Genomic DNA, 21,320 nt, shown 5'->3' with positions numbered 1-21,320 from the left:
CAAGTTTGTTTAATTACACTGTGGAACAAACAAATATCATAAAAAATATATATTTTGTTCCTGGGTAGTAAGTGTTATTTTCTAATTGCTTATGCCTCAAAAGTACAGAAAATGCCTATCATTCCACACAAACTTTGCTTCTGTGACCAGGACAGGGATATTTTGAAATTTACCTATTTTCAATGAGAAACGTGGTGTGCATTTGTGCCATTACTTCACGTAAAGTCCTGGTCACAAACGCAAAGTTTGGGGGGAATAATAGCCATCTTCTATACTTTTGAGGCATAAGCAATTATAAAATAACACTACCCAGGAACAAAAATGATTTACTGTCAAAGACTAAAAACCCCGTATAGCCTTCGACAGACTTTTTGGGGCAAGTGCTGTTAGCGGGCAGCGCCTATGAAGGCAACGGCCAACGGCACACGAGGGGGTGGGGGGTGGCCAGCACCACCCCCCGGCCGCCTTTGTCTTCCCCCAGTGGCGATGTTGACTACTCACCGCACCAGGTGCTCATTTGTACGCACGGCTGAGTCGACCCACTTCCCCGCCAGCCGCCTCTGCCGACGAAGCGGTTATGAATGGGCAGGTGGCGCGTGTGGCGGGGTAAAGCGTGGGCACTTCAACCTCTTCGCGAAAGGCCTTCATCCAGCACTGGAGTTTACACTGGAAAAAGGTATAGGCGCAGCCCTGCAATTGCTTGCTCACCCCACTGCCAGTGTTGGGCCCTGCGCGAGGAGGTTGGTCGAGACTGTGGCAACCTCGTTGGGCTTCTGTACCCCTCTTTGTTGAATGTTGTTTCAATCGAGTTACCCCGCCTTGTCCGACCCAACATGGTTCTGAGAAACAAACGTATGAATAATGAACGTCAAAATGTTAAGCAATTGTCCATTTTGTGAGGTATCCTAACTAAGCTGGTAACTGCAAACGAATACAAAAAAAATATTCAACGGACGCTCTTGCATGCGTGGGAATCACATCGTTTACGAGCAATGAGTTTAGAAAAGTATGTTATACCGTTCTAGTTTACCATGTGGATTTAAATGTTATCGTAGTTATTTTATATTGGCGGATTCATACGTGATTATTCAGCAGTTACTCTCACGCACGATATAATTTCACGTAATTATAAATCATCTCTCGTACCCCCTTTGGGATATTGCCACGAAGCCTCTAGGGGTCCGCGTTGAGCACCACCGCTCTCGAGATCCCGTCCAAAAGGGGGTATTTGTCCTGTCGCAAAGTCTTCGGAGAGATGAAAGTAGCCACGATTTACCCCAACTACCGACCGACTGGGGTGTTACCCACTTCACATACCTACCGACCCACTGGATGGATAGAGGTTGGGGGGAGGGTGGATTTAATCAACTTCGCGCTGACTCAACTGCCGCACGATCGAATCGAGCGGGCGACCTCTGCATTGCGAGTTCAGTGTGCAGCGAACGCGTTACAACCACCATCCCGTCACCTGTAAGGAGGGGGGTGGAGGGATATGTATGCATGTTGAACTTCTTTCGCACCGTACGTAGCCAACCGTGCCAATCGGAGGTGCGCGCGGGAGGGAGGTTACAACAAACTCGCACGGCTCTCGCTGGCGAGCCACCGGGCTGCGTGCGACTGTGGCTGCAGGTTGCCGCGCAGAAAAGGCGAAACTTTTTGTAACGAGTAAAAAGAGAGAACGAAACGACTTGAAAGTGACCGAGGCGCCTGTTTGTGGCTGTCAGTTGAGGGGGTCACTGCTCCAATTCGTGAGCGCAGTGACCGAAGGACAACGAACTAAACACAAAAATCAGTTCCAAAGAAGGGAGTTTGACGATTCTACTATTGCAGGGGTCCGGGAAACCAAAATAACAAGATCCATTTTTTTTTTAGAATTCGGTTAAAAAGAACCCTGCAAATACTCCAAGGACCACAACGCATGCCAATAAATGTATCACGTAGTCGCATGTCAATAAGTGTCACCTAGCCACATGTCAATAAATGTCACGTAGTCGCATGTCAATAAGTATCACCTAGCCGCATGTCAATAAGTGTCACCTAGCCACATGTGAATAGGTGTCACCTAGCCGCATGTCAATAACTGTCATGTAGTCGCATGTCAATAAGTGTCACGTAGCCGCATGTCAACAAGTGTCACGTGGCCGCATGTCAACAAGTGTCACGTGGCTGCAGGTTGTCGATCCCCTGTGCTCTTGTGTTGATGGCTCGTGGGTGGCGATTCAATGGCTTCACGGAACACTGCGCACGGCGTATACGTCTTGGCCTCTTTCACGACGAAGGGGGCCCTTCCCCGAAACGTCGATTGCTTTCGCTCCATTCAGTGCCACGGCTACCGAGCAGTGGCCGTTGAGTGTGTTGACACTCGCGCGCCTGTGCAGCAGCAGCAACATCATCGTCTCGGTTGCGTTGTTCTTTCCTTTGTTCTCCCTCCGTGCGCTCCGAATGGCCGAAATGAGACGTTGGCATGGCACAATAAATAAGACTGTAAAACATAATAATAAAGAATAGCTATAACATTCGGATATATTTAGCGTACACTGCAAATAATCGATTGTTACGTGCACGCTTCGTGTATGTAGCGTGAGAGTACGTTCTCGATTAATCGTTACATGCAGAATAAAACACGCGTCCCAACAACTCTCCCCGCCTCTGCTGTTGCTGCTGCTGCTGTGGTTGCCACTGATCTCGGATGCTGCTCACGCGATATCGACTGTTGCCGTTGTTGCTGTTATGATTACTGCTGCTCCTTCCGATTCTCGTGTGGTTACTGCTGCTATCGTGGCTATAACAGCTGCTGCCGATATTATTCACAACGTGCTTGTAGCTACTGCTGTTACTGCTGTTACTGCTGGTGGATTTGCTGCTGCTGGTGATGCTGTTGTTGTTGTTGTGGTCGCGAGTGAGGGAGGCGGCGAGTCGGTCCCAGGCCTCCTCCAGCTGCACGTGCATCAGGCTGATGCGGGAGTCCCTGCGCAGATGCCACTCCTGGGACGTCTCGTCACCATCCTCATCATCACCACCATCACCACCATCATCCTCATCATCATCATAGCCTCCCCGCGTCTCTCTTCCCCTGCCCGCGTCCCAGACCTCACCTACCTCCTTCACAACATCACCATCCTCCTCCTCTCGTCGTCCCTCGAGCCGAGCCGGCTTTCCCCCATGAACACCTACGGATCCATTGCCTGGAAAGAGACGCGTACCTCCTCCACCTACTCCCGCTGCTTGTACATAACTGTCCGTGCCACCACTGCCTGGCACACCACCATCTAGGACTGCCACACCGCTAGGCCCATCGCCTCCAATGTGACCATGTCCACCACCTCCTGCGAGAGCATCCCCTCTCCCATGACCACCGCCAGGCTCACCTCTAGAGCCCTTGCCTAGATGATCACCTCCACCGCATCCACCTTCATCTGTAGATCCGTCACCTCCAAAACGACCATCGACCTCACAAAAAACATCACTTCCCACATCACCACCAACACCATTATGACCTCCTTTAGAACCCCCAACTCCACCACTACCACCACGAACTCTATTATCTCTAAATCCGTTACTTTCAAAATTACCACCAACTCTTCCAAAACAACCCTGACCATTGTGACCAACACCACCGCCATCTTCTGTAAAAGTGTTACCACTATTTTCAAATATATTACCACCAAGGCCATCAGCATCACCCCCATGACGACCACCACCACCATTAGTACCAACTCCTCCCTCCCTCATCGAGCGAACAACCGGGTTCGCCTCCTGCTCCTCCTGCTCCTCGTCGAGGCGACCTCCTCGCCGTGTGGACTTGGGCTCTAGGGTTTCGCCCCGAGGTCCCTTGGCCTGCAGACGCCTCAGCAGCTGCAGGCCGCAGAGCCTGGGGCCCGCGAGGCCACGGAGGCCACCATGCTTCTTGGGCCTCATCCGCACGGGCGAACAATCCCTGGCCATTGCCACCGGCATTCCGGACGCCGCAGTCTCACGAGCGCCCGCTATGAGTGGAGAAGGGCTGCGAGCTCCCGGGCGACGGTGGAGGTCGGAAAGGGGGACGTGGGGCTCCCTCCCACCGTGATTTACAGACGATGGACCTTCGAGGTCACGGTCATAGGCAGGAGGTCCAGTGGTAGGCACCTCAATGTCAAGGTCATAGTCAGTGGTTACGGAGAGAGGAGGTTCACGGTCGAGGTCATGGGCAGGGGCTCTAGGGGAAGAGTTTTCAGGGAGAGGTTCTTCATTGATTACAGGGAGATACCTCTCACAACGTAGGTCGTGAGCAGATGTTCCAGAGAGAGATCCTTCAAAATCAGGGTCATGAGCAGGAGCGCCAAACATGGGCCCCATGTGGTCAAATTCCTGGCTAGGATCTCCACAATGAGACACCTCTAAGTCACGGTTATTAGGAGTTTCAGAGATTCGTCGCTCAATGTTAAGGTCAAAGTGAGGAGTTCCACAGATGGGCACTTCGAGGTCAACGTCCGTGGCAAGGGCTCCGGAATGAGATCCCTCGACGTCATAGACAAGAGTTGCAGAGAAAACCCCCTCAATGCCGCAGACAGAGACAGAAGAGGACGCTCCAGCATCTCGGACGGGCGTTTCAGCAAAAGACCCCTCGAGGCGACCCTGGGCCTCCTCGGCCTGCTCAGGGCCCTCGTCAGCCGAGCCGCCGCTACCCACGGCGCCCTCAGTGGAGGCGCCCGTGTCGTCGTGGAGTTCGGACCAGAGCGTGTCCCAGGACTCATGAAGCGGCGTCAGACACCCCGAGTCTCTGCCGGACCCCGGGATTGGGTCCCCTTCCCACAGGGGGTCCGGGGGTCGGACGGGCGAGTCGGGGGGCGTCGGGTATCTGCTCGTGTTGACGTGGCCTCTTCCTCCTTCGCCCTGTCCTTCTCCTCCTTGTTCTTCTTCTCCTTCAACTCCTCCGTGTTTCGTCAGTCCCTCCGAGTCCACCTCCTTCACACATAAATTCACAGCAGTTATTAAAAGGTTGCTGCTTTTTGGTTTGTTTTGTATGTATGTATGTTGAACTTCATTCGCACCGTACATAGCCAACCGTGCTAATGATCCACTGCTGTATTACGGCAACCCCATGCCTTCCCGGTCACGGGGGTTTATTTGACAACACTACACCAGGCTGCTCAATACGGGTTGGTGTGAAGGGGGGCAGGCGGAGCCCAGGACCGGTTCAGACATCACTCAAATCGCAGGTCGCCAAATGCATCACGCAATGCACTGACCACTGCGCCCACCGCTCCCCCACGCGCCACGCTACATCAACAACGGGTTGAACATGCGCGACGAAAAAAACCAGACGGACCCAGCGGGCGGTGGGTGCACTTCATCACGAATGCCTCGGCAGCAATCCCGGACCGTTGCGTATCATCTCTCCCCGCAACGGTGACAATGAACAGCGTTTCACCTCGTTCGCCTCCGCCGTAATGGCCTTCATCTTCCTCGCCTTCTTCTTCTTCCTCCTCCTCCTCCTGGGCCACGTGTGCGCCAACTCCTGGTCCCCGGACGACGTTTCCTCGAGGAGCGCCTCCATCCTCGTTTCCCGTTCGCCGCGAAATGATGATGGCGATGATGTCGCTGCCGCTGCTGCTGATGGCGATGATGATGATGACGATGTTGATGCTGCAGCTGATGATGATGACTGTGGGTGTGGTGGTGGAGGTGCGCCAGATATCTGAGGCTGTTCCCCACTTGCGCAGGGGGTTAGACGATGGGGACTTGACTTGCTGACCTGTGGGGTAAAGACACCTTCATAAATAATCTTTTTTTTTTCTATAACGTGGCACTTTCATCCACATGTAACTTAGCAATCACATCATCAAGACGCAGATCACCTTTCCAGCATGGCGCGCAATGTGTTTTTCCCACTGTATTGAGTCCCAATGCTCTTTTTTCCTCAGAGGATTCTGCTTTAGGAGTGTTAGACCGTGTGCTTTTTCTTGTTTGGGTTTTTTTGTTAGGTTCTGGGAGCAACACTGCAGTGCTCAGAGAAAACCCCTGTGCCTAAGAGGAGACAATGCGAAACACGTTACTACCCAGACAAGCTGTTAAGAAACATTTCCGCTGTACTGCCTGTAAGCCGTGAACCACTGAAATAGATCAATCGTTCCGGCACTACCCCCGAGTCTGGATGGCGGTGGTGGGGGGGGGGTCTGCAAGGGGATGTGTGAATGTTGAACTTCTTTTTGCACCGTACGTAGCAAACAGCACTGATCGGAGAAGCTGGGGGAAGGCCAACCCAATAAAAGCAGTTCCAGAAATTATTAGTTTTCAATGGAGATTTAGGGAGAGAGAGGGAGCGCTTCTGGCAGCCCGGCTTGTACCTGTGGGATCGCGGAGTCCCCCTCGCAGGACCGGGGTCCCTTCCTCCGCCTCAGGCTGCCCAGGAACGAGGATAGGAGACCCCCTTTGCCCCAAAAGCGCCCACGGGCTGCTCGCTATGGGGATACATCATCACCATCATCCTCACCATCATCACCATCATCATCACCATTATCATCACCATCATCATCAGCATTATCATCATCACCATCATCACCATCATCATCATCACCATCATCATCACCATCATCACCACCATCATCACCACCATCATCATCACCATCATCATAATCACCATCATCATCACCATCATCATCACCATCATCATCACCATCATCATCACCATCATGATCACTACCATCATCGTCATGACTTCACCCATTATATATCATTGTCGTTATCAGCTCACTCATCATCATCATCACTGTTCTAGTGGTGGTCATCGTTGACTGACTATTATTAGTCATTATTATTTACACCGCACTTTCCATGCGGTACACCTGATGAAGGCGCAGAACAAAGGGGGCTTTTGGGATACTCCGAAAGGAAGTGGTACAGACTACGACGTTCACAAATCAATGCAATAGAGATGTCACACACACATACAAACTTTTAAACTGCTAACACGTGCTTGGGAGTGGCACTCCCGTTTTGTGTTTTTGTTTGTTGTGGTTGCACCCGATTCAAGAGCCGAATGGCTCACAGGGCTATACCAAAATAAATAAACTGAAACTGAAGTTATGTATGAGCCACGTGTTGAACTGATGAATTGCGAGAGTGCGTTAATGATCACGGAGGTGCATTGTCATAACCACCGATGTCATTTGTCATCGTGACCAGCAGCATCACTACCAACGCTGCCACTACCACCACAATCATCACCCAGACAATCACCACCACCACTCTCTGCATCATCATTTGCCCTCATCAATATCAATCATCCTCAATCTCAATCATTGGCAATATACGTATGTTGGACTTCTTTCGCACCGCATGTAGCCAACCGTCCTAATCGGAGGTGCGGCGATACGTATTCATTATGAATCCTCATGTCGTCATGGCTAAAATCATTGGCGAGTGACATCTGAACCGGTCTTGCCCACCAGCATGATCAAGTATGGTCAGACAACCCCTATGACCGACACATCATCCAGTGGTGACATTGAAAATGACTGGAATCTATTTATTTTATTTTCCCATCATACGATCACCTTGCCGGGTTCCTCCACGGTCTCGCACGGCGAAGACCCCAGATCAAGCGGCGGTGGTGATTTCACCTCCTCCATCTGGTCCTGCTCCTCCTTCACCTCCTCCGCCTCCTCGGGGCGGAGGAGGTGACGTCCGCCGCGGCTCGCCGTGGTCCCAGCCGCGTGCTCTCGGCGACCTCTGGGATCTCGGGGGTCACCGCGGGGGGCTGGGGGTCCACGCAGCTTCGTCACGACGCACCCTACACGCGGCGGCAGCACCACCAGACCCCAGGAGGAAGCTCTCCGCCCACCACCGGCGGCGGCGGCGGGGCGGCTGCCGCGCGGGTCCAGGGGCGGCAGCGCGGGCTGCGAGCGCGCGGCCGCCAGGGGTCGCGTCGAGGTCATGGCGGGGTCAGAGCCCGACGCGTGAGGGCGGCTGCCGTTGTGCAAGCTCGCGAACCTTCCCCGCGCCGAGCTCGAGGCCACGGTGACCTCCGACCCCTCGCTGTCCGCTGGCGTCCGTCCCACGCTTCGGTCTCTTCCCGAGGGGTCACCGCAGACTTTGCGGTGGTCCTTGACCGGCCCCTGCAAAAGTGACGACGACGACGAGGAGGAGGAGGATGAAGACAACGACGGCATCGACGGAGGCGTCTCGTGGGGCTCCACAGACCGATCGCCGCTGCACGCTCGCGGCTCAACGTCGCCACCAGCGTCGCGGCTGCCGCTCTCGGCTCCGGGTCGCAGGCACTCGTCCCCGGCGCTCGCTTCCGTCCCTGCGCCTGGAGGGTCGCAGCTAGGGGTTGGCGGCGGATGGGTCGTGGGGGCCCCCCGCGGGTCCTGCCGTCCGCCCCTTCGCGCCCCCCACAATGGCAGCAGCGGCGGAGAGCGAGCGGGGGCGAGGGGTCTCCCTCGGCGACCCTGCGGGAAGGCACCGTCGTCACCACCACCACCATCTTCATCACGATCATCGCTTCCGATTAGCACGGTTGGCTACGTGCGGTGCGAAAGAAGTTCAACATACATACATTGTAATCATACAAATAATCGTCGTCATCGTCAACAGCGGCAGCATTTGCCCATGCCCGAATCTCGCTGACTGCGTGACAATTTGTGGCCGATCTCGCAAGCCAAGCTGATTTTGAGCCTGGTTAGCGGTTGGGACAGCAAACTGTCTGGGAATACTGCGGTTGGTCGGCTTGTGCTGCTCGGTCGCCAGGAGATGGTGGCAGTGCAGCAAGATGCCTGAGTGCAGCTTCCCGTGTTCCACCTCCACGCGGCGCACGCCGCGGGCTTGTTTGCGGGAGCTCTGGGTCCCTCCCGCGCGAAGCCAAACGCTCATCGATGTGCGGTCGCGAGCAAGGAACAATCTGACACCCCATGCCCTGCTACCTCGCCCCGGTGGATTCCTTTTGTGGTATGGTGACGCCATGAATTGGTAGCCCACCGTCACAATTCCTGGGGTCTCGTCCGTTACTGCTCCCTCTTCACATTCTCATTGCGTGGCTGCGGCTCATTCCCCGTTCATACAAATCCATTCATCATCATTCACGGTCCTCATTTTCGCTTTCACCGAAGTCACGCGTCATCACAGATTTGCCCCCATTGCTTCAGGCGCGATGTAGATTCCCTTAAGATATTGGCCGAGCATCCTTAACATTACAGAACCCTCCTGAGAATTAGCCCCAACACTCAGTGAGGCTTTCCTGGGTAACTAAAGTGCATCATCATCATTATCATTCTTCTTATAACCGGGGACGTGGAAGTGGGGTCATTCTCTGAAATCCTGTCTCTCACTGTCTCCTCTCTTTGACCACAGGCACGCAAGCGGGCAAATTCCACAACCGCCATCGGGTACAAAATCTCCGCGCTTCTCCCATCCGTCGCCTTTGGCTCTCTGCGTCTCCTCCTGTCTCCTCCCGTCTCGCACGGAGGCACGGAGGCACGCACGGAGGCACGCACACACGCGTGAATTCTCCTCCACTCTCGGGGCCATTGTCTCGCTCTGCGTCTCTCTCGCCATCTCCGTCTCTCTCCCACTACTCTCACGCCCCCCCCCCCCCCCGCTGTGTGTGCGTGTGTGTTCCCGTCTCGCGCGCACTCGCTCTCTGTTTTACTCGCTCGCTCTCTCTTTTTCTTCATTAGTTCTTTATTGTTGATTTTCATATTGTTTTTTTTTCTCTTATCCCTTTTTTTCCCCCTTCTCTCTTATCCCTCCCCGCCTCACTCTCTCACGCGCAGAGAGACACGTGCGCGCACCCACACACGCGTGCATTCTCCTCTCCTCTTGGGGACAGTGACAGGGCCGGCACCTCCGGCACGCGCTCCTAATTAGGAAAGGGAGGTGGGGGGGCGGGCGGACTTGAAAAGATTCCCACATTTCTCGAGATACTACCCCCCCCCCTCGTCCCGCCCGTCCGCCCGGCCTCCCCTCCCCTCTGGCAGGGTGATGGCGAGTGCCAGTGGTAGTGCTGGTTCTGGTAGTGTGATGGTGCTGTTATAATGCTGGTGGGGATGTGGTACGGGTCGCGGGGCACCACGGTGGCTAGGAGATGTTCACTCCCTCGCTTGGGATGCAGGAGGTCTTGGGTTCGATCCCGAGCCTGACGCCTGCTGCTGCTGTATATTTGGAGTTTGCGTGTCTCTCTCTCTCCCCGGAGTGGCGAGGATTTTTCTCCGGGTCCTCCGGTTTTTCCCTCTACATTTAGAAACGTGCCCTTCGAGTATTTGGCTGCTGTAACTTGCCACGCGACAAGCCCACTTCGTTGAGCGACCATTTGTGACCGGGTCGCTTCTGAAAAAGAGCTTTATAGCTCAGTGGGCCTTACCTTGTAAACAAATAATAAAAAGATAGTTTAACGGTAGTTTTTAATAGATACTTTAAGTAGATTTTTGATTTGTTACACGAATGACACGGCATGGCCAGTTGCCTGGCTAATTTTACTCTGGAGATCCGTGGAGGGGAGGGGGAGGGGGGACGCGGGGGGGGGGGCATCTCCCTCCACCTGCCTGGCGATGAAAGACGTCCGGCAGTTGCTCCGCCGTGCGATTTTGTTTCCTCACCCCCCTCCCTCCCAACTCTAGAAATATTTATTTATTTACATATTTGCTTCGTGTCTTTACCCCCAATCCCCCCCCCCCCCCAAAAAAATATGTACGATTGCGCGTTTCGGGGGGCGACGCTGCGGAGATGCAGAATCTGGAACCCTCGCAAAGGCCGTGAGTCGCGGGCCGCCGACTTTACAATCTCTGCAAACAAAGCTCCCGCGATGACCACATTTGTAAACAACTGTGTGTGGCCTTAACATGCAAAAAATATATATAATCTCCTGTATATGTAGATGCCACTGGTTCTTCACGTTCTGCAGATGTAGATGCCACTACCATCCTCTATTGTGTGGCTGTTGAATTCACGACTCTCGGTCAGAATTGGTAAGTGGACATATGGACAGGTTTGTTCGTATCTCTGACAGTTCGTAAGTCGAATGTTCGCAAGTAGAGGGGTCTCTGTGCAGGACTTTACATACAACATTTCTCACGTAGCAGCCATCGCCCCCCTACTCACATATAGCCTAGCCAGGTGCCGCACAGGGACAGCTGCCCTATAGTGGGCAGTCTGCGCTCCGAGAAGCCGTAAAGAAGTTAAAAGTTTAAAAACTACACACAGCAAATGTGAGACAAGGCATACTGGCTTTTTGCGCATTGTGCAAAAACCATCGGCAGTTCCTGAATGAGGCGTATTGCAAACGTGAGCGAAAGTGACCAGCTCGAAGTTGCAAGCAGCGATAGCCAACTATCAGGATTCGTCGCCACAGTACATTACACAATATATTTATTGTGATGGTGGCCTAAGACAAGGGGAGAAAACTGCACACTTCTTCAGGAACTGCTAATGGTTTATGTTATTATGCCAAATTGAAGGCTGTGTCCTTTTTGCACGTTTTTGCGTGTCGTTTGAAACTTCTGGATTTTCCAGCCTGCACTTTTATTCTGTTATGATGATGATGATGGATATTTATCGTCAATGATAAATGCGCGGTAATTCGTATTTTTTTTTTATTTGAACGATACGGTTAGCGTGGGTGCTGCTCGTGCTGCTCGTGCTGCTGATGATCATGATATTGTTGGTGCTGCCGATGATGAGAATGATATTGGTGCTGCTGATGTTGGTGCTGCGGATGATGATGATGACGAAAATGGTGCTGATGATGATATTGGTTCTGTTGCTGATAATGATATCGGTGCCGCTGATGGTGACGATGATGATATTGGTGCTGCTGATGATGACGATGACAATGGTGCTGATAATGATGACAATGGTGCTCATGATGATGATCACGATAATATTGGTGCTGCTGATGACGATGACAATGGTGCTCATGATGATGACAATGGTGCTCATGATGATGATGACGATGATGATATTGGTGCTGCTGATGACGATGACAATGGTGCTCATGATGATGATGACGATGATGATATTGGTGCTGCTGATGACGATGACAATGGTGCTCATGATGATGATGATGACGATGTTCTCACCTGCTTGCCCCGGGACCTGGTGAGCCAGGAGTAGGCGCACGTGCGGCCGTTTGGTGCCCCATCGCGCCCTTTGCACGGGGCAACCTGAGAGAGAGAGAGTCACGTGAGGAGCAGCGGCAGCAAGTGGCGAGAGGGCATCAAGCAGACAGCTTGTTGTTGTCTTTAGTTGGTTGTCCTCTCGATTAGCGCGGTTGGCTGCGTACGGTGCGAAATAAGTTATATGCACGTTCGCACAGAACAAATTCAGGCCCCAGGTGCAAGCAAGGGGACTCATGAGAATGCAGAATTGTCGCTGGTCTACTCAGAAAAAAACTTCACCGTGACTCTTTTTTTCAAGAGGGTCCTGCCGAGTTGTTTTGTTGTTCTTGTTGTTGCTGTCGGGGAGCGATGGTGGTTGCTGTTACGTGCGATCTCAATTGAGTAATTTGAAGGTATTTTTTTATCTCTCTGACATTTGGCAAATTTGAAATTGGCATTGGGATCTTTGGCCAATGCCAGTTACGTTCACAGAGGTGCACAAACATCACCTCAAATCCACAGCCATATATACTCTTACACAGCGAAGCGTTATTTTAATAACGCGATTCTGTGTCGACTCAGCCTGAACTGAAAAGCTGCTGCGGCTGCGTGGTGTTAGCCACGCGGTCACCTCGTGTGCCGTCCCGGCCCTCAGAGGTGCAAGTCAACGGCAACTTTGCCTCCAGCAGTCCGTTTAAGGGCTACACGGGGCATCTTTGTTGTGGGTTTGGAAAGGGAGGGGGGGGCGTGCGTGGTGGTGGTGGTGGTGCAGCGGTTAGTGCTACGCTGCGCTACGGACCCGGCGACCCGAGTTGGATTCCCGCTCACGGCCACTAACACCGGTGACGATTATCTGAACTGATCCTGGGCCTCCCCTAGGTGGACTCAGCCTCAAATGAGTAGTACCTGGTGCGGTGTGTAATAAACATCGCCACTGGGGAGACAAAGGCGGCCGGGCGTGGTGCTGGCCACCCACCCCCAGACGCACCGTGACACAGACTCCAGCCGCGCAGTCCAGAGCCCCCCCTCCGACCCCGTCCGCGCCCCCCAAAGGGGGCCGCGTAGGGGGGGAGGGGAGGGGGCGGCTTGGTCCCCGTGGGAGCCCTGAGAGATCCGTGCCGAGGGGGGTTCCTCCTTCTTTCGTGGATTCCACTGTGGGGTGCGGAGCCTCCCGGCCGTACCCGAGGGGTCCCGTCATCAGCTCAGACCAGTGGACTGGGTGGAGGAGTGGGGGGGGGCAGGAGGGCAGTGCAGTAAAATCCACTGTTGTACTGTATCGCTACGCTCCCGCGTCTGGAATGACAACAAGAACTCTGAGGTGGGCGGATATAGATCTCCTCCTCTGCATCCCCAGAAGGAAGCTCAAGTGAATGGGTGATTTTCTGGGCCTTCTCTCACGTGACACCCGCACGGTGGAACTCTCTGGGCCTTCACTCACGTGACACCCGCACGGTGGAACTCTCTGGGCCTTCACTCACGTGACACCCGCACTGTGGAACTCTCTGGGCCTTCACTTCCGTGACACCTACACTGTGGAACTCTCTGGGCCTTCACTCACGTGACACCCGCACTGTAGAACTCTCTGGGCCTTCACTCACGTGACACCCGCACTGTGGAACTCTCTGGGCCTTCACTCACGTGACACCCGCACTGTGGAACTCTCTGGGCCTTCACTCACGTGACACCCGCACTGTGGAACTCTTTGGGCCTTCACTCACGTGACACCCGCACTGTGGAACTCTCTGGGCCTTCACTCACGTGACACCCGCACTGTGGGATTCTCTGGGCCTTCACTCACGTGACACCCGCACTGTGGAACTCTCTGGGCCTTCACTCACGTGACACCCGCACTGTGGAACTCTCTGGGCCTTCACTCACGTGACACCCTCACTGTAGGACTCTCTGGGCCTTCGCTCACGTGACACCCGCACTGTGGAACTCTCTGGGCCTTCACTCACGTGACACCCGCACTGTGGAACTCTCTGGGCCTTCGCTCACTTGACACCCACACTGTGGAACTCTCTGGGCCTTCGCTCACGTGACACCCGCACTGTGGAACTCTCTGGGCCTTCATTCACGTGACACCCGCACTGTGGAACTCTCGGATATCTATCTGACTTGGGTCATTTAAACCATGTAACCATGTTCAAGTTTTCATCATCGCACGTTAATGGCAACAAGATGAATCTGCCTTCCCCGGTATTGGACATCTGTGGAAAAAAAATATATAGATTCATAGCTCATCGGATTTCTCAAGGGTAAATGAAGATGTCCCATTCTGAAAGTTGTCTCATTGCCCAGTTGAGATGGACCGAGACCGGGTGCCTCGCCCGTGAAATGTTCGCCCGCGCGTCCCCCCTGCAAGCTCTGCCTCCTCCTCAACAACAGACAGAGGACACGAGGCAGGCGAGGCGTTTGTTACGGCCACGTGGTGACTGCCCCTTTTCTTCATGTCTAGGCGATAGGACGCTTGCTCTTTCGCCAAAAGTCAAAGCGGTTTTCTGCTCAAACGAGCAGCGAGGCATCTCCTGCGAGCCAGTGGGTGGACATTCCTCGTTCCTATGACGGCGACGAGTCTGTCCATTTGACAGCCAAAATACGGTGCTCGTTTGATCGATCCCCAGAGAGGGGGGGGGGGGGAGGATGATGGGCTGAGTGAACACCTCCAACTCGCTATCCCTCTGAGCCGCCTGAGCTGGCTATTTAAGGAACAGATTACTCGAATAATTATAATCGGAGAGCACGAAAACAGTCGGGACTCTTAAAGTACCGCAGGGATCATCGGCCTCGCGTCACGCTAGACGTCACATGTTGGGGGTTTCTCCCCTTTCTCGAGGCCGGATGGGTTGGGCGGCCAGCGGTTTTTAAAGGGGTCCGAGTAATTGACCACGGGATTTATGCAAGTACAGTGTCATCATCGTTGTTATCACAACTAACACCACTACCGACATCATCACCAAGACAACCACTACCACCACAACTCTCCTCCTCCGCATCATCATTTGACATAACAAATACCACGTACAAATCTCAATCAATGGCTATATTAATTGTCATCCTAATCAATACCCACAATCGTGATTAATACAATATCAAAAGCAGTCGCCTGAAATGTTAGTCGATTAATCGACCGAAACGAGTAATCGTCCCGGCTCCACCGTGTGTGTGTGTCCAGTGATCCGATCACAACCATTATAAAGCAGGCTGATGGTGGTGGTCACTGTGGTGGTGGTGGTGGTCACCGTGGTGGTGGTGGTTACTGTGATGGTGGTGGTGGTGGTCACTGTGGTGGTGGTGGTGGTGGTCACCGTGGTGATGGTGGTGGTGGTCACTGTGGTGGTGGTGGTGGTCACCGTGGTGGTGGTGGTCACTGTGGTGGTGGTGGTGGTGGTGGTCACTGTGGTGGTGGTGGTCACTGTGGTGGTGGTCACTGTGGTGGTGGTTACTGTGGTGGTGGTGGTGGTGGTGGTCACCGTGGTGGTGGTGGTGGTCACTGTGGTGGTGGTGGTCACTGTGGTGGTGGTCACTGTGGTGGTGGTGGTGGTTACTGTGGTGGTGGGTGTCTCTAAATACAACAGCTGTTGGCAATTCCCCAGACTGGGCCAGTGTCGTCACTTACGTCCGTGTGAGTGCAGCCTTCAAATATAACTTCAGCTGCACTCAGAGACACAGATAAAAAAAAATATATACAGTATGCACACCCAAACACGTACATACACATATACAATACTACGTATATGATATATAACACAGAGCAACGTGGTCACAGAAATACAAATACAATGATCCCCTCCTATAACCTTAATATACTGTTGGGGCACGTGTTGTTAGCGAGAAACTATGAAGGCCGGCACGGCACACAAGGGGGTTAGTGACCAGCACCACACCCGGCCGCCTTCATCTCTCTCGTTGCAATGTTTACACATGCACACGCGAAAACACACACAAACACACGCGGGTAAATAGTTTCCTCGCCGCAAAAGGTGATTGAAGATGGTGAAAGCGATGGCTGCAGATCTTACAGCTGGAGAGCGATGGATTATTTTGAAAGTGCATTGACATTGGTAAAGATTACAAACAAACAAAAATCATCACCGTCATCATCATCATCAGAAACGCCCAGGCGACGAAGGCATCCTTTGCGAGAGCCTGCGTGTGTCCACGTGTCACCGCTGCGTTCTTAGAAGGCCCTCCTGTGAAGCTCGCCCTTCGTGTGCATAGAGCGATACACACACGGGGGGGCTTTGAAATGAAACATTCCGGTGAGGGCGTCTATAAATGGAACAACCCTGTATAAATGGAACAACCCTGTATGACTTGGCTGGAGTCAGCAACCGTGGGCTTTAGATACACAGAGGAACACACACAGACGAACACCCACCACGTAGCCTTTAACAGATTTTTAGGGCAAGTGCTGTTAGCGAGCACCTATGAAGGCCGGCATGGCAACACAAGGGGGTGGGTGTCCATTACGAAGCCCCGAGGCATTTGTCCCCGCACTGTGTACACACCGCGCTCAGTTCTCATTTAAGGCTGAGTCAACCTAGGGGGAGACCAAGGACCGATTCGGCGCGAGGTGAACTCACCACCGCGCCACCGCTCCCACCACATACACGTGAACTCACCCCGCTCCCCCCCGCCCCCCCCCGCGTGTGACACTTGTACGTATTGACTCACAGGTCGCGACCACGTGTCCTTCTGGCTGTCCATCGTTGAACGCCACCCGCGCCGTTAGCGAGCACCAAATTCGTCTCCAGGAGGTCGATCCCCTTCCCTCCAGGGCGCGTCCCTCCTCCCGCCTCCCAACCAAGGGAGCCGAAGTCGACAGCGGCGGCGTTTGCTCTCTGCTGAGTTTTATAGAGGAGGAGGAGGAGGAGGCGCGGAGTGGGGGGGGGGGCTGTTAGAGAGCGAGGGGGGTGGTGAGTGTGGACAGGAGAAGGAGGGGATGGAGAATGATGCTGTTGGTGATGATGATGATGATGACGGCAGTTCGGTGATGGGTGATGCGAGGACGGGGATTCGTGGGTCGCCATCCCGGGAATGTGGGGATTGCAGGATGCGGAGTCCAACAGCCGTCGATCCCATAGAGGGCATCTACTCGAGTGCTGCTAAATTAAAATCGGCTCAAGGGGCGTCTGTGATGAAGACATCAGCGCCCATTCGTCGCCCTCACTCTTGCATTTCGGATTCTCGGCTCCTCCAACGCAGTCGTGTCCGTACTCGCCCGACGTTCATCCTGGACGATACGTAAGGGACAATTGGCGTGCAATCCCTCCACCTCTCTCTCTCTCTCTTTCCTCGCCTTGGCCCATACAACACGTCCACTGATGGCGCTCGCTTGCGATTCGCTCGGCGTGTGTTTCTATTGCTCTGCCGCTCGCAGATGGCAGTGAGTCGGTGGCCGCCGAGCTTTTTGATGACATTTGGACAGCGGGAATATTCCTCGTCCTTGTGCTGTTTTGGTTCTATTGCTTTTGCGTTATAAGCGAAATAAGGTTCCACGAAGAAGGGTCATTGCTCAAAACGTCGCTTGTTTATTACGCATTTCCTTTTGAGGCAGTTTTTGACGCATGTTAGAAACTGCCTCTTATTTCTGCTTGCGAACCACTGCCAACTCAATAGCACCAAATTATAATGATCATCATGATGATGATGATGATGATCATCATCATCCGGTAATCCTCGCAGCGGCGGCTTCTGGCTCACCATCGAACAAAGACGGTGGTCACCGCATCACGCGGCGCTTTCAGATGCGCTTCTGCGGCCGTCTGGAACACTCTTCCTTCCGGTATTAGGAAGCCACTGGAACTATGCACTTCTTAAATCATCTAGCTTTAAAACGCATTTGTTTAGGACTGCTTTGTGTGTTTAGTTTGTTGTCCTTCCCCCGCAACTCCGATTAGCACGGTTGGTTACGTACGGTGCAAAAGAGTGGTATCCGCTCTGACAATGGGAGAGGGAAACCAGCATCCGGGGCTTGCGTTCCAGAGGGTCCCATCGTTTCTACGGGGTGATCTTGCCAGGAGCATCTGGTAATACGGCAGCACTGTATTCACAAGCCATTCTCAATCCCCTAACAGATGAAGGCCTTCCCACGCCGTGTAGGTTATGGTGGTTATTTGACCAAACTTCACCACGCTGGTCAAACTCCATTCCTCCCACCGTTTAAGTGTCACTCAGGCCGCTTCACGCTGCACGCGCCGGATGCTTGTTGAACACGGGCGCACGTGGCCTTTGAGGCGCGCTGATGACTTTGGGAGTCGCTCGTTAAGGGGCGGTGTGCCTCTGGATACGGGTGCGCGCCCGAAACGTCTTCCGTGGCGAGGCTGAAGAAGAAGGAGGAGTTGGAGGGGAGCTGTGGCTGCCACGGGTGTGGGATTTGTGGGATTACTGCGGGAGCGGCGTGGGGGGCACGGAGAGAGATGAGACGCGCGACTTTGCCTTCGCGTGGCCTCGGCGAGACGCGTCAACAGCGCGCGGCAACCTCTACGCGCCTGCCTCGTGATGCGTGCCGGCCTCAGCGAACGACGATGATGATGAAAATTATGACGATTGTGAGGATAATTATCACGATGATGAAAACAATGATGGTGATTATGAAGACAATGCTGATGGAGACAAGTGATTGTGATTTAAAGAGTTACAGACACCAATTATGTACATGACTGAACATTTATGATGATGATGACGAGAGCAATGATGATGACAATCACAACGATTGCCACAACGATGACAACACCGACGATTGCGATGACGCCGGAGAAAATATCGACCGTGACGATGATGACGACGACGATGACGACGCACGGAAGAGTCTCCTCCTCTGCGCGACTCCTCATTTACACGTAATAATAATAATAATCATCACGATGACGACGACGCTTTGGAACGGTCCAATATCCAATGTCTATTGTCTCCTAACGCACGACCGTCGTTATAAATTAACTCGTTATCACCCTCCCAATCGCCTCCTCCCGGCATTCCACCGCCACGCCTCCCACCACCTCCCAGCCGATCCCCGTTGTCTTGCAACGAGAGGCGCCGCGGTTAAAACAAAACAAAAAGAGGCGCCACCTCTTTTTCGGAGGATAATCACAAGCGCAGACTGGACCCTCGCCCCTAGGCGATTGCAATTAATTGGATGTTGGGACGAGAGCGCAAGCGATGAGTTGTCGAGAAATGAACCTGCCGAGCGCGTGCGCGCACACACACGCGCGTGTATGTTGCGTGTTGTGTCTGGATGTACTTTATATACTGATGTGTCGGTGCTCGCTAGCAGCACTTGCAACCAAAGGTCTGTTAAGGCTATAAGGGGAGCTTTTGTTTGTAGATTGAGCGGGGTGGTTGGGTGGGTGGGGAGGTGGCGACCCGAATCTGGCCAACACCGGTGACGATTATCTGAACCTGTCCTGGGCCTCCCCTAGGTCGGTTCAGCCTCAAATGAGTATCCGGTGTTGTGTGTAAACAAGGCCACTTGGGAGACAAAGGCGGCCGGGCGTGATGCTTGGTCACCTACCCCATCATGTACTGTTCCGACGTCAATGGGTGTTCGCCGACAGCACCTGCCCCAAAAGCAGATGAAGGCTATACGGGGGATCTGTGTCTTGTGTGTGTGTTTATGAGGCTGCCGTATTTCCCACAACAGCGGATGTCTGAGCAACGTCGCTCACAACAACGAGTCGAGCGCCTGGGCGGTCAAAACGAAACAAGTTGGCACATTGGGGAGCGCAGGTGGTGCATTTGCCAGCCATCTCAGTCAGTCAACCCATGCATGGGGGTGCCCCTTGACTTCCTGCGAGCGAGCCTTCCACACTTCACGTGGCCTCAAGGTGCACCTAGCCTGGCACAAGCTTCGCGGTGACGTCAGCGCCTCTTCGTGGCGAACGGCAGTGATTTGTTTATGCACAAACGTACATCATCGTAATCATCAACAGCAGCAGCAACGATCAATCCACTGCTGGATGAAGGTCTGCCCGAAGCCATCGCCATCTCTCACGATCCTGCGATGCAGCAATCCATCTCTAGCACCTGCACCTCGAGCTGATTCCATGGCTCCGTCTCCCCGCTGGAGGTTTTCTACGAGGAGGCGGTGCGGATTAACTCGGCTCGTGTGCGCACACATACAAAGACCCCCCGTGTAGCCTTAACAGACTGTTGGGGCAAGTGCTGCTCTTAGCGAGCACCTATGAAGGCCGGCACGGCACACGAGGGGGTGGGTGGCCAGCACCACGCCCGACCGCCTTTGTCTCCCCCCGTGGCGTTCCTTTTTTATACACAGCGCACCAGGTAATAATTTAAGGTTGAGTAGACCTAGGGGAAGACCAGAACCGGTTCAGATAATCGTCACTGGTGTTGACCGTGAGCGGGAATCGAACTCGAGTGGCCGCACCTTTGATTAGCACGGCTGGCTACGTACGGTGCGACTGAAGTTCAAACATACACGATGATGACCCGTGTAGCCTGTAGCAGACTGTTGGGGCAAGTGCGGTCAGCGAGCACCTATGATGGCCGAGACGGCACACGAAGGGGGTGGGTGGTCACACCACGCCTGGCCGCCTTTGTCTCCCTCGTGGCGATGTTTACACACCGCACCAGGTACCCATTTAAGGCCGAGTCGATCTAAGGGAGACCCCAGACCGGTGCAGGAATCGAACTCGGGACGCCCGGGTTGGTAGCGCAGCGTGCTAACCGTTACAATACCGCACCCCTACCACTCCCTCGAGGGGGTGGTGTGGTAAGCAACACCACCACGCCCGGCCGCCTTTGTCTTACCCTCCCCCCCCCCGGCAGTCCTGATGTTCACACACCACACCAGGTTGCTCACTTAAGACTGAATGGACCTGAGGGAGGCCCTGGACTGGTTCGGACAGCAGTCGCCACTGACGTCAGCCGTGGTCGCGGATCAGAGTCAGGTCGTCGGGTTTATAGCGCAGTTGCGCGAACCATTGCGCCACCGCTCCACACAGACACGCACACGACAAAGACGCTGCCTGTAGCTGTCTGGGTCGCTAGGGATAACACCCTCTCTCTCTCCCTCCCTCCATCTCCCACTCGCACGGCCTCACCCTTCTGTGTCTCAAGTCATTATTTTCTCTTTCACTCTCTCCCCACTTCCTCTTTTTTTACCTCCTCCTCATCCTCCATCCCTCCCTTTATCCCTCCCTCTCTGTCTCCATCCTCCACCATCTCTCCCCCTCCCAGCTCTCCCTCCATCCCCTTCCATTCCCCCCTCCGCCTTCCCTCCATCCCTCT

At 53.9% G+C, this 21,320-nt stretch overlaps 1 protein-coding gene across 1 annotated transcript; it reads right to left on the bottom strand.

Annotated features, from left to right (window-relative positions):
• Nucleotides 1–2,598: 2,598 nt before the first annotated feature.
• Nucleotides 2,599–21,219, bottom strand: LOC116939771 (uncharacterized). The gene is made up of 9 exons (XM_032948559.2): nt 16,746–21,219; nt 16,164–16,275; nt 15,688–15,722; nt 13,057–13,283; nt 12,051–12,134; nt 7,536–8,429; nt 6,327–6,440; nt 5,411–5,734; nt 2,599–4,944 (listed from the first exon to the last, which is right to left on the bottom strand). The coding sequence occupies exons 4-9, from the start codon at nt 13,264–13,266 to the stop codon at nt 2,599–2,601; spliced, it is 3,972 nt and encodes a 1,323-aa protein (XP_032804450.2). The 5' UTR covers nt 13,267–13,283; nt 15,688–15,722; nt 16,164–16,275; nt 16,746–21,219.
• Nucleotides 21,220–21,320: the final 101 nt, after the last annotated feature.

Source organism: Petromyzon marinus, chromosome 6, assembly GCF_048934315.1.
Source record: "Petromyzon marinus isolate PM22_M1 ecotype Great Lakes invasive population chromosome 6, UKy_Petmar_22M1.pri1.0, whole genome shotgun sequence".
NCBI classification, from domain to species: domain Eukaryota; kingdom Metazoa; phylum Chordata; class Hyperoartia; order Petromyzontiformes; family Petromyzontidae; genus Petromyzon; species Petromyzon marinus.
Note: the sequence above shows the minus strand (reverse complement) of the source record. Positions and strands in the feature narration are given on the sequence as shown.